Genomic DNA, 14,540 nt, shown 5'->3' with positions numbered 1-14,540 from the left:
GAGGAGGATTCAGCTCAAAGTTTATTGAGCTCGAGATTGAATTGTTCTGAAGAATAAAATAAAAAATCCTACCTACCTTTAAGTCACCCGTCCATTTATTGGCCTTGCTCGGCGTAGCTTAACATAGGTGACGCTAAAACCGGTCTTAAAATAACGACTGAAGTGTGTATACCTCAGTCTAAAACTAAAATCATGATGGACGCAGATTTTTCAAATTCCACATTCAATAGTGTTAGTGGAGAATCGTCAACTCCATCACCATCTATTAGTTCAGTGGATGTAAGTGTGAATGCCACTTCAAGTTAAAATGGTCTTAAAATGTTGGACGGCAAATTCTTTTCCTTGGTTGTGGAAAAATCATCTGAACAACGAAATCAAGCTGTGGGGAGGTGCACTCTGTGCGAGAACACAAAGGAAATTAAAGGCCAATTTTCTGCTTCAACAAACTTTCTGAAACACCTGAAGAGAACGTACGGTCAAAAAGCTATAGAGGATTACCAAAAGTATGTAGAGGGGAAATAGTCAAAACAGGTGGAAACAGAAGACCAATTTCAATCAGGAAAATTTCAGAAAGCTATAATAACAAAAGCTGCAATGGTGCCGTTCCGTTTAGTTGAAGACAATTGGTTTAGAAAGATAGGGAGGCAGTACTTAAGTACTTCCAACTCTGGTGTGTTCCAAGTTCCAACTTGTTCTATCCATTGGGAAAAATTCAGCCAGCCTAGACCAGCACGCCTGCCTTGTAAGTGCCAGATCGCGGGTTCCATTCCCGCCCGGGGGTGGATTTTATCTTAAACAGATGAGGTTCGTTCTCAGAACGGCTCGCTTTCTCCTATCCTGTCTTCCTTCTCTCTTCGCTTTTGGGACGATAAAACCTTAGCAGTTTCAGTTCCCTCTGTCAAACCTCTTCGAAAAAAAAGAAAAGTTTTCTCGATTTTTTCATCAACTCGAAATTGTACTCGTACGTCTATAAAATCTGTTCGTGTTGGGCCAGTATATATTTTCCTTGACCAGACGTCACAATCATGTTAACCCAATATAATAATGATGTACCCCTACCTAGGAGAACCCATAGCGTCTATCTGACCACTTGAGGTTATACTTGAACCTTAAACTTGACTCATGAGTGTTAGCTCAAGGATAACCTAGCGCAGTATCCTATGATAATCAAGTTTCCCCTTAGGTGAGATTTAGATACCAGTCAGTACAGGGTCTTCGGGAAAAGTTGGATTTTATTTCCAGGAACAATTGGCTAACACCAGTCCAGAAGCCAAGACTGTTATTTTTTTTATCTATTTATTTTTAAAAAAAAAAACAGGTTTGATAGAGGGAACTTTACCTGCTAAGATCTTATCGTTCCGAAATTGAAGAGAGAACGAAGACAGGATAGGAGAAAGCCAGCCGTTCCGAGAACGAACCTTATCCGTTCATGTTAAAAGCCGCCTCGGGCGACCATTAAAAAAAAAAAAAAAAAAAAAAAAAAAAAAAAAAAACAAAAAACGAAAAAAAAACATTGGGTAGCAGATATCAAATATCGCGATTTCTTTGAATATTGGCACGAAGAAAAGTAATACGAAAACAAGATTTTTTTTTTGAGAACCGCTAGCAGTGGAGACTTTGAAACCGTGGTTTGAGGGAAGATAGTCCTAATTTCTTCGGTAAAATATTAGCGTAAGAATTTATTCAAAGAGGAAATGCCACCACTATAATGGGTACAGTTATGGGTACAGTTCTTGCCGACAAAATGTGGCCATTGCAAACTATAAATTCACCAATCAGTACAATTTCACGTTCACGGACAGGGGTATTGAAATTGTGGTAGATTATTTTAAGAAGAGAGGACACAAGGAGAGGATGGACTCTATGAGCACTATAACGAGCACAACGACACGTCGACACGATACACAGGATACAAACCTGCCTTTCATATAAGTACAAAAGAAATAATACGATACCATGCCTTAGGCCTGGCAGTTGGAGGTGAAATCCCTCTAGACCAGATCCCTCAGAATGGGGTCCACTGACCACCCTATAGACGAAAACAATTTGTAAACTGAATTTATAAAATCTATTTACACTATTAACTATCAGATAAGTAGAGGTCCTAATATGATTATAATTATTTACACTATCAAAGAGTATCCTCGCGGGTGTTATTTGGACAGCCTAGATTTAGATTCTCCACTACCACTCGTTGGGTATACAAGTGCATTCTACACGATAAAGAATTCTCTTCACCAGACATCCAGACAATATTTCAGTTTTGATTCATCTTCCGATCTGTTAACATCACCGGTGATTTTACTTTACTGCCGAGTGGTTCAAATATTTCTACACATTGTCCGAAGGATTTGAAAGATCTCCAGAATGAAAACTTTGATGTCTTCGTTTAGTCTGGGTGCCCTTGTGGTACTCTCCCTGGTGGAATGCTACAACGCACAAGGAGCCTACACAGGTAAAATATCAGGCTGGATTGATTAAATTATTTCAATTTCAAATTGAATTAAATTAACATAAACAATAAACTAATAAAGTTTCAATTGTTCATGTGTCTGTTTTTCAACACATAAAGGAAATTTTCACAATAGATTTAAATTGTACTCGTTTTTCGATTGCAAATATTTCAACGGGTTACTTTCTGGTGTTCTCGTGTTGACCCAGCACCTAAATGGGAAGTATTGTGTCTCTTCTCACCCATCTGATGAGAGGCATACTACGGGATGGGCATGCTACGACACAGACCACAAGCGTCCAATGTAGCAGTTGTTTCATAGCTACGAAATAAAAACGGGGGGTGAACCCTCATCTTTTTTTTTTTTTTAAAAAAAAAAAAAGACGAATGCCATTCCTCGGCTGGGATCAAACCCACGCCCTCCTGATTTCCGAACCAGTGCACCACCAAGTTAGGTGTTTTATCAAATTTACGAATATGGTTTAGCTTAGCTTGACGGGGGACATAGAAGTAGCCTCCACGAAGATAGTGAAAGGCAGTCGGGCGTCCCTGGAAATGATTTTATTGGCCAATACTTCTTCTACCGTTTCAATCAAACTAATTTTTTGTGTGGAAAAATGTGCCTTTGATGAAACGGACACGGTAAGCTAAGCTAAGCTATACGAATATGGTGAATTTCAATAATGCAAATATTGGATCAAAAATTTGCCTTATTTATTTCGTCAGCTAAAAATAAAGAGTCGAAGTCGTATTCATGGGTGTTGGGTTGGGATGGATAAAGGACGAAAGTTGAAATATCAGTGATGCAAGCGATTTCGATGAGAGTGAGAGGTTCGAGGAAGAAGTTGAGATTGATTGAGTGTGAGGACGGAGCAGGAATGAGACAGCTGTTGGATAATTGAATAAATTAAGTAATGTTGAGATGTTATAAATATATATATAAAAAAAGTCCCATTATATCAACAGTTTATTAGTTTATTTCACCAATGGGTTCAGAACTATGTACCTACCTACATCTGGTACTGAAAGTACCTACTTAGTGTTAAGTTTACTCAACTCTTGTTGTAGGTAATAAGCACCTATTCGGGTAGGTATAATAGACACATACCTATTGGGATCATGCATCTTGCTTAGGATAATAATAGACCTGTCACAGTTAGACAAATAATGTCACTTCTAGACAATTTTAGCGGTACTCGTACATTGTCTTTCCTAATAGTGCCTATCTGCCTAGGTAGATACAGGCGTACCAGCCCATTCACACTGCACGAAACGATTTCTTTTTCGACAGGATTTTTAGTCCGTCCTTCCTTTATTATTACGATTGTAACAAGCTGGGCCCGTCCCTCCGGGAATTTTTTAGCCCGTAGTTTGATCGATCGTGGTTTTGCTGGCTTCCAAGGCAGGACAGAAGTTTAGGTGTGAGGAGTTCATAGGGGCATTCAAGGAACATAAAGGACAGATAGGAGAGTCTTACCTACTGAAAACGTCTAAATTCCGGTTGTAATATCATAAGGTACCAAGGAAACTATCTGGCTAAAATGGATCTCCAAATTCTGACTGTACATCAAACGTCCAACGGCTTGTATTATATTGTTTGTAATTTTATTTCTTTCTTTCTTGATTACTGTCTTCCTCTCTTTTCCGTTTTATCAACAAGTAATATTGTTTTTCCTCTATCATGTAGGTAAATCCGTCCCTGTCTGCATACATTTCATAGATAACTGTCAAGGTTTTGACCCATAGTAGAAATCATGTTAGGTCTAAGGAGTCACTCATAATAATCATTATTGCATTTGTTATTGCTCCCTCTTATATTGTCCCAGTAGTGCAGTTGATAAGACATTGGGTTCGAATCCCATCAGTGACATAAAATAATAGAATCAAAGTAATAATAGGTACTCGTAGTAGTTATACTGCTCGTGTAGGACCAAAGAGTCCTTCTACTGTCTGAAAAATTCTGAAATCCCATTTAGGGGGCACGGTTGGTCCAGTGGTAACGCGCTTGCTTGCCATGCAGAAGGTCCCGGGTTCGATTCCCACCATCGACAAAAAATTGTACTTACATTTTGAAAAAAAAAAAAAAAAAAAAAATGTCATCTGCTTTCACAAAACATAATTATTTTACATTCATGTCTAGAGTAAATCCATTCTATGTGTCCGTATGCTATATTCCTCTATTGACTTCTAGATCCCGCGTCTACGGCGTATAACCACTACCAGAAGAGACAGGCTCCGGGCGCGGTATAAATATTTACCATTGCCATTGTGTTTTATCTATCCAGTACAGTGAGCTCATTGCTCATTAGAGGTTCGGGTTTGCTATTAGATGCGTCATCCAGCTCAATCATTTCCACACCTCCTGGCTTTTTACTTTCCTTATTTCATCATGTAGGTGTAGGATATCCATTGTCTCTAAGAGCCTACATAGGGTCACCGGGAAATTTACAAAGCTCCTCCCACATATTGTTTCACTTTTCAGCTGGTATGATGGACACAGTATTGTCTGTTGAGGCTAAAACTCCCAGGTCATGCGAAACTGCTAGTGTGGAGTAGAATACAACAGGTAGGTACTCAAAATAAATCAGCAATGACAATACAAGGAGCAAGGCACTGACAATTCCACTTACAAAACAAAGGAAGAACAATAGAAATCCTTTCAATACAATGGAGGAATAACTCAAAAGTATGTACACATGCTTTTGTTAATCGTGCAATCGCTAGACATGAGATTTCCTAAATATCGTGGGTGTTAGTAGTTACTACTGAAAGATTAAGATGGATGAGAGGGAAAATCTAATTGCTCATATCTCATATATTAGCATGGGGTTTACCCTGGACAAGTATTCTGTCATGCATGACATCAGATTGGTCAGAGAACCATGTGAGTCTCGCTGCTAGATCTGATCAAGTATGTACGGTGTGAGAAGTAGGGCCTAGAATAAGTTGGGGGCTAGGAATAGAATAACATGGACCAAGTTAGGTGCTAACATGGCCTGGTCTGGTCTCTTGCAGGTTGTTAAATTGGTGATTGCCTACACTTGGGAATTTCTTGAACTGCGAGCTCTAGGTAGGGTTTTCTGAGAATGTCTTTACATCTTCCTAATTGTGGGAACCACGTAACTCTTCTTTTTAGACTTTGTCCATTAAAGAGATGTTTATTACTCAATCTTAACTGATTGTAGGAAGTTAGTCTAAGATTTCAGGTGAGTCCATCGGCAGTAAGTGGTTTCATAAAGATACATATTATGTATGTTTTCTGAGGCAGGAATGTCCCGTGATAGAACCTCCACATACTTTTTGATTTCTAGTTGAACGATATCAGCAGTTGTTGTCTTTCTTACGAGCAGAAGTTGAAGAATTACCTACTTCAGTACTAGTCAATCAGTTTGATCTTTAGATAGAACTGTTTGCATACCTACGCATTATGCAATTTATGAATCACCTGCTCCGTGTGGCGATAGGTGCATGTAGGTATGTAGAAATTGACAGTACCAAACTTAGATGACGTTCTGAAAATGTGGTACAAATCTTCATTGACAGAATACCAAAGCATGCAGGAACACAGTGAAGTGAAGAAGAAATGACGATGACGGTTTGGAAGACAAAAAAAGAGTGAGACATACAGGCAAAATTGAAACTGTACATTTAGGTTGAGTGATAGAAGAGAACATTCAAAAGGAAGCAAGCAAAGAAGAGGAAGAAGAAATATATGGGTTAGTGTACAAGGATGTAAGCATAAGCATTGGTACAGAAATCAGTTGGAAATCGGAAGATAGCGCAGGATAGCAAACAAGGCAGCAGAAATAATTGCAGAGGTAACGATGGGCAGACAGCAAAACTTACAGGATCTCAGCGGCAGCAAAGGAAATGGCAGACTGTAAAAGTTACAGCACATATCACTGCGTAGCAAGATAAGAGGTAGCAAATCCTTGGCGGAAATGGCGGATAGCATAAATTATTGCAGCGGTAGCAAAGTATTGGTGGATAGCAAACAATTCAGCAGAAATCATGACAGCAAATGGAGTGGTGAATACATACATAGCAAATATCTTAATCTTTTTAGAAATCATTGGAAAATCCTTGGTGGAAATGACGAATAGCAGACACAAGTCCGGTGGTAGCAAAAGTATCAGTAGCAAATGACAGCAAATGAAGAAGTAGCAAATCAGTGCCGGATAGTAAACATTGCAGTGGGGGTTGTTTCGGCTTACCTGGTGGCATTGGTGGGAGTCAGTGCCTTGCTCCTTGTATTGTCATTGCTGATTTATTTTGAGTACCTACCTGTTGTATTCTACTCCACACTAGCAGTTTCGCATGACCTGGGAGTTTTAGCCTCAACAGACAATACTGTGTCCATCATACCAGCTGAAAAGTGAAACAATATGTGGGAGGAGCTTTGTAAATTTCCCGGTGACCCTATGTAGGCTCTTAGAGACAATGGATATCCTACACCTACATGATGAAATAAGGAAAGTAAAAAGCCAGGAGGTGTGGAAATGATTGAGCTGGATGACGCATCTAATAGCAAACCCGAACCTCTAATGAGCAATGAGCTCACTGTACTGGATAGATAAAACACAATGGCAATGGTAAATATTTATACCGCGTTAATCAAATTGCCATTGGAAATTCGTCTCAAATCTGTGCTGCAGTGCTTGTACGCAGCAATCTCAGTGGTGTAGGCAAGACTTCTGACCGACTTACCATCACATCTTCATTATGATTATTTTAAAGTTCTCGACCGTTTTAACCAGTCTATTCTCTTGATTTATTGATTTGGAAGACAAAAAAAGAGTGAGACATACAGGCAAAATTGAAACTGTACATTTAGGTTGAGTGATAGAAGAGAACATTCAAAAGGAAGAAAGCAAAGAAAAGGAAGAAGAAATAATTACATGGGTTAGTGTACAAGGATGTAAGCATATTGGTACAGAAATCAGTTGAAAATCGGAAGATAGCGCAGGATAGCAAACAAGGCAGCAGGCAGAGGCAGAGGTAACGATGGGCAGACAGCAAAAATTACAGGATCTCAGCGGCAGCAAAGTATTGAAGGAAATGGCAGACTGTAAAAGTTACAGCACATATCACTGCGTAGCAAGATAAGAGGTAGCAACTCCTTGGCGGAAATGGCGGATAGCATAAATTATTGCAGCGGTAGTAAAGTATTGGTGGATAGCAAACAATTCAGCAGAAATCATGACAGCAAATGGAGTGGTGAATACATATGTACATAGCAAATATCTTAATCTTTTTAGAAATCATTGGAAAATCCTTGGTGGAAATGACGAATAGCAGACACAAGTCCGGTGGTAGCAAAAGTATCAGTAGCAAATGACAGCAAATGAAGAAGTAGCAAATCAGTGCCGGATAGTAAACATTGCAGTGGGGGTTGTTTCGGCTTACCTGGTGGCATTGGTATTTAATGTACAAAAAAAAAAAAAAAAAAAATGAAAATTTTGCCAAGTCCCAAGCCTGAGCCGCCCATGGCGGCTGGTCGGGGCCAAAATCTATTGTGAAAATTTCCTTTATGTGTTGAAAAACAGACACATGAACAATTGAAACTTTATTAGTTTATTGTTTATGTTAATTTAATTCAATTTGAAATTGAAATAATTTAATCAATCCAGCCTGATATTTTACCTGTGTAGGCTCCTTGTGCGTTGTAGCATTCCACCAGGGAGAGTACCACAAGGGCACCCAGACTAAACGAAGACATCAAAGTTTTCATTCTGGAGATCTTTCAAATCCTTCGGACAATGTGTAGAAATATTTGAACCACTCGGCAGTAAAGTAAAATCACCGGTGATGTTAACAGATCGGAAGATGAATCAAAACTGAAATATTGTCTGGATGTCTGGTGAAGAGAATTCTTTATCGTGTAGAATGCACTTGTATACCCAACGAGTGGTAGTGGAGAATCTAAATCTAGGCTGTCCAAATAACACCCGCGAGGATACTCTTTGATAGTGTAAATAATTATAATCATATTAGGACCTCTACTTATCTGATAGTTAATAGTGTAAATAGATTTTATAAATTCAGTTTACAAATTGTTTTCGTCTATAGGGTGGTCAGTGGACCCCATTCTGAGGGATCTGGTCTAGAGGGATTTCACCTCCAACTGCCAGGCCTAAGGCATGGTATCGTATTATTTCTTTTGTACTTATATGAAAGGCAGGTTTGTATCCTGTGTATCGTGTCGACGTGTCGTTGTGCTCGTTATAGTGCTCATAGAGTCCATCCTCTCCTTGTGTCCTCTCTTCTTAAAATAATCTACCACAATTTCAATACCCCTGTCCGTGAACGTGAAATTGTACTGATTGGTGAATTTATAGTTTGCAATGGCCACATTTTGTCGGCAAGAACTGTACCCATAACTGTACCCATTATAGTGGTGGCATTTCCTCTTTGAATAAATTCTTACGCTAATATTTTACCGAAGAAATTAGGACTATCTTCCCTCAAACCACGGTTTCAAAGTCTCCACTGCTAGCGGTTCTCAAAAAAAAAATCTTGTTTTCGTATTACTTTTCTTCGTGCCAATATTCAAAGAAATCGCGATATTTGATATCTGCTACCCAATGTTTTTTTTTCGTTTTTTGTTTTTTTTTTTTTTTTTCTTTCTTTCTTTTTTCAATAAGGCGCTTTAACATGTTAATAAATGTTCGCGCCGGGTCTCGGTTATTTTTAAATCATGTGGTAAAGGTTTATATGTTGTAGTTATAGGAAGAGGGATTCTACGCCGGCGGCATTGTCCTCCAGGACCTCCAGTGAGGGTGGAGTGTCCGAGTGAGTTTCGGACATGGTCGTGTTGATGGCAGGATAGGATGTGGTGGACAGAGAAGGCACTACCGCACTGACAGAGCGGGGGGTCTGTTTTGGTGAAGAGGTGATTATGAGTGAGTGGGGTGTGCCCGATCCTCATCCGCGTCAGGATGACTTCTTGCATTCTTTTGTCCTGGTTACTGGTAGACCAATATTCGATGGTTGGTTTAATAGTTTTCAGCTTGTTGTTGTTAGGAATGTTGTTCCATTGCTTTTGCCACTCTGATTTTACCAAAAAGGGCGAAAAAGGGGTTCAGATCTTCAGGCGTACATAACTTGTACCAATACCAATGGTTTTCATTTTCCTTAATCAGGAAAGTTTTGATTAAATAAAATCCACCATAAATTTTGGAATAAAAATAATGTCATTTATTTTCCTATTTTTTCTTTTGGAAGCTATATCATTTGAACAGGACTGTTGAGATATTGAGAGGCAAAACGTAAACTTTAACTTTTGTTTGGCCAGTGTCATATTTTGTATAATGCTTCCGTGTCCGTGAGACAGGCATATTGAATGAGCTTTCAGTTAAAATGTAAAATCCAGCATCTGTCATGGAATAATTTATTGATTCCACCCCTAATATATCTAGGTAAGATATATCTAAGCACAAAGTTTTGGATATTGAGTTTTTCTAACCAATTGCCTCGATTGATGACGTGTCGAATAATTCGACAGTTTTGTGCTGTTGAGCTGGAAGACAGAGCTGTGATAGTGTAGCACATTTGATTTGATTTTTATCATTTGGAAGATTAGAACACTATTCCCAGACTATTCTATTCAACATAACGCCAGCACTACTTATCCAAGTTCATGGTACATGTTCAAGTGTTGATGATGTGTGTAGTTCCTATAGCTTGTTTGGTTCTGCTCATAAAACATCTACATATACTATCAGGTAATGTAAGTTTGTAAGTGCTTAATTAGATGCAATTTTTGTTATGAGATACATAAATGCGGGTATTACACAGCCAAGGATAGTACTTTTCACTCATGTCTTATTTGAACATCCTATTGACGATGTTCACAGATGGTCTCATGTTGGTATATTTGTGAACGTTTTCCTGGGTTTAGAACTTTGGAATATCGTATTTAGATCAGTTTATTGGTCAAAGATTACTTTTTGACTGCGCTTTACGGTGCTGTTTCTAGCACCAACATAAAGTTAATATGTACCATAGTCCCGACCGCGTATTCTTGATTTACCCAACACGTACATCATCGTATTATCCATGGTGTTATATCGGAACTACTGTTTCAACATATGGAGCAATGGCGTTCATGGTGATTAGAGGAAAATGACATCGGATATAGGATTGTATATCATTCGTAGGTGTAACAATAAAGTCAATACAGGATTTGTTGAAATTAAACAATTAGATGAATAGCTGATGTGAAACAATATTCAACATATTGGGGTAGAACGTGATGATTTATATTGTGTGCCTAGAATAGAATCACATATTGACTGACGAGTGACGAGGATACATTTGGCGTATTTCATTAGGCTTTCTGAGGTCTAATTGGATCCAATGCCATGATGTCAAAGTAAATGTGGATTTTACACATGTAGGTAATTCAACTAGGTATTCATGGAAAATTCAATCAAGAAAGTTGAGTAGGTATACTTAGTTTTAGTGGATGTGCCAAACACACCAATCGACTCACCAAACACAACTTCGTAATAAGTGACCTGATTAAAAATATCTTACATTGAGACTTTAGAATTCAGATCATGATAACAGAATTTATTTGATCTTAAGTTTAATGTAGGTGGTATACTCAATGTTTTATGTTCCTGGTATTTTGTTATTGAGATTCTGCTTATGTAAATACGGGTCCATTACCTCGAGATGATAATGCGTTAAGTAAGTATAACAATTCAATTCCTAATGGAGGATGTGGGTTTTAAGTTTAGGTTGGTAAGGTCCTTTATCAAGGCAGCAAGAGGGCAGGACAGACACAATACACTTCCGCCCTGTCTAGCCGAAATAGTTACAGAGAGCTGAAGGTTCGTCCACACTACAGTTGATCGATATCGACTGGAACCCGTACGTTAGTAGATACGGGGGTTGATGAGCCCAATCTACCCAGTTACATACCTATACCTAGTTATTGTCCCAAATTGTGGGGGAGCCCAAATGAAACCAAACTTTCCAAGACTTGTAAATTTATAAGTACATTCCTCTGGTATCTAAATAACAAAACCTATCCGCGGGCCTCGAACCCGTGTTCTCTGATTCCAGGAGTCGCCAGTGGTGCCGCGTCCGGAGCTGGGACTGGTAGTTTTGCCGGCTTTCCATCCTTCCCATTCCCTAGTCCTCCTCTAGCCCCACTACCCTACTTCAACCAAGGATTCCCCTTCTTCCAACCATTCCCCTTCTTTGATTTCAATGCATATAATCTTCAGCTGCAAAACTGGATCAAAGCTAGTGAACTGCAAGCACAGCAAGCTGCAGCCAAGTAAGTATCACTAGTCTGTCTGAGTCTGACTGCCTGAGAGTGAGAGACAAGCAGACGCGGAAGACTGTGGCGTAGGTTGTACAGCACTGCCATATTACTTAATGATGTGAAATAGGTGTAATATATGTACACCCTAGTTCACAAAGGGTACAAGTGACATTTTTTGCGAAATCGAGTTATGTGTTAAAATGGGTTAATGAAAGGTTTCTAAACACGGAGCACAAACGATACTTCGTAAAAATGATACCTCGGTATCATGTTCTTCAACCCATTTTAACACATAACTCGATTTCACAAAAAATGTCACTTGTACCCTTTGTGAACTAGGGTGTACATATTATCTAACATCCTATATGATATTGAAGCTTTTTTTTTATTTTAATTAAAATTCCCTGCTTGTAAATAGGCATCTAGCAAGCACTTCTCGAATTTCATTATCAACTATCCCTATATAGCACCTAATCTCTACTGCCTAACTAATGAGATCAATTTTACGCTAGGTCATATTTTGCATATTTTCTAGGGGAGGTCACCGCCATATTTTGCACCATCTCTACCTTTGTGCACCAATTATCTACCTACCTGTATTATAAATATGTACTAATACATAACTACCTAATAAAATTAACAGTACCAATTAGAGGACCGCTGTCATTTCCTCCGTTTTTCTTTGGATAATGGGACCTGTGACATTATTTGGTATTCTCACCATAAATCTACATATTATTTTCGTATATTTTGGCCAGTTCCAAATAAAATTGACTCGGGCCAAGAAGAGCAAAGGGGACAGAAGAAAATAGAAAACTTGAAACATGAGAGCGCTCAGAGCGCTCCTCTAATTGGTTGGCGCAGTGAACAAAATACTGGCTCGCATGCTGGCATAAGTTTGGCCATGCCTTGGGATGAACTAGCGGGATTCCGAAGCGAAGCGACGGAATTCAGCTAGTTTTGTTCATAAAGTGTGCCAGCCCAGTTGGTTGGCAGCGCGTCTAACTTGTAAGCGCTAGGCCGCGGATTCAATTCCCGCCCGGGGCGAATTTTATCCTGAACGGATAATATTCATTCTTGAAACGGCTGACTTTCTCCTCTCTTCCTTCTCTCTTCGATTTCGGGACGATAAGACCTTAGTAGTTACAGTTCCCTCTACCAAACCTCTTCAAAATTGTTCATACAGTGGGGTGTAGTGTAGGTAGAAGTCATTTTTTATCTTCCTGAAAATCTATTTCACATATCCTGTCTCTTTCTATCTCTGTTTCACTTACTTGACTAATCTTCATTATCTGTTGCATGGATTGATAATCTCTTCTGTTTCTTTCTCTAACACTCGATGCCACACAGCGGTCATGGGACTTACGTTAAAAAACCAGGCCTTATCCTTTGGTCCTACCACTGGCCCTAGATGCACCTTAACCCTACTAAATTATCGGCCCTAGAATTTTCTAATATAAGGTAAGTGTATTTTATTTTGGCCTAGAGAAATATCTGGGTCTACTGTACCTATACCTATGTAGTAAATATAGTAGGTAGGTATAGATACCACAGAAGGTTAGTAAATCTTAGAGATGCTGTTGAAAACTCTTATCGCCTAACGATCAATTAAGTAGGTAGGTATCAAAGATTGTGGACGAATTCCTTCATATTTCTTGAGGCAACGAACCTCCTGATTATAACAGACAGGAGCTACGAGATTTTCCACTTATATTTATTTAAATTAAACTACTTATTCATATTTCTCTTTTAGGTTATGGCTGAATTCGAAGAGGTCAATATTCAATCCAGATACTGACCTCGTGTAAACTACAGGTGTCCAGCTGTCCAGTATACGTAACATTCCAGTCAAATTGTACAAAATGTAGGTGCTTCTCTACCAATTACACATCCAATTTATTCTGGATAACTATTAACTGGATTGGAATGTTACTGGACACCTGCAATGGTGTTTAGTTGTTTACACGGCTTCAACAACTGGACTGCCTACTGTTCTCATCTAATCCAGCCATTAGACTTCTGTTTCTAATGCCCGTTTTATTTCTCTCTACAGTGGTAAGAAACCATTCGGTCCATTATTTGGATCAGCCGCGGCTCAAGGTATGTTCGGACCACAGGGCGGCTTTGGTCAGACGTTCATCTACCCTCCACCAAAGGACGGCCAGAGCCTCACATTCAAGAGTTTCATGCCACCGCCCCCTGGGGTGAACCAGTTTGGTGTGTCCTCATTCTCCAGCAGCTCATTCAGTGATGTGAATGGAGACAAGAAGGGCACTCAGTTCGCGACAGTCACGGTCAATGATAATGGTAACATAACTACCGTAGTGTCATCGGATCCACAGAACGATATAGCGGCTGTGGCACCGCAGGATATTGGGAATGGTCCGGCCTAGTCAGCCCGCCCTAACCGCAGAAATGACACGTTTCTAATACCCTCTGGTCTTATTTTGTAATGACGAAAAATAAATAGATAAGCACTTCAGTCTGATTTTACTTTCTGGTACATAGGTACATTACATTGTTTGTAATTAAACAAATTAGGTAGGCACATAGGTACTGATTTTCTTTAATCACGATCGAATAAACTACGGGCTAAAATATTTCCTGAGTTTTATAGAAATGAAAACTAAAAGCGTGAGAAAATATTAAACGTAGGAAAACCTAGCTAAATTATACTAGCTGAATTCCGTCGCTTCGCTCCGGAATCCCGCTAGTTCATCCCGAGGCATGGCCAAGCTTGTGGAAAAGGCATGGCCGAACTTGTATTTTTATCAAACTAAAAACATAAACGAAACTCAATATTAGGCGAGC

The 14,540-nt window shown here is 39.2% G+C and overlaps 1 protein-coding gene across 1 annotated transcript; it reads left to right on the top strand.

The window, feature by feature from the left end:
• Positions 1–2,186: 2,186 nt before the first annotated feature.
• Positions 2,187–14,240, top strand: LOC103515064. Its single transcript, XM_008479983.3, has 3 exons — positions 2,187–2,455; positions 11,525–11,741; positions 13,783–14,240. The coding sequence occupies exons 1-3, from the start codon at positions 2,368–2,370 to the stop codon at positions 14,120–14,122; spliced, it is 645 nt and encodes a 214-aa protein (XP_008478205.1). The 5' UTR covers positions 2,187–2,367; the 3' UTR covers positions 14,123–14,240.
• Positions 14,241–14,540: the final 300 nt, after the last annotated feature.

Source organism: Diaphorina citri, unplaced genomic scaffold (assembly GCF_000475195.1).
Source record: "Diaphorina citri unplaced genomic scaffold, Diaci psyllid genome assembly version 1.1 scaffold1265, whole genome shotgun sequence".
Classification (NCBI taxonomy): domain Eukaryota; kingdom Metazoa; phylum Arthropoda; class Insecta; order Hemiptera; family Psyllidae; genus Diaphorina; species Diaphorina citri.
Note: the sequence above shows the minus strand (reverse complement) of the source record. Positions and strands in the feature narration are given on the sequence as shown.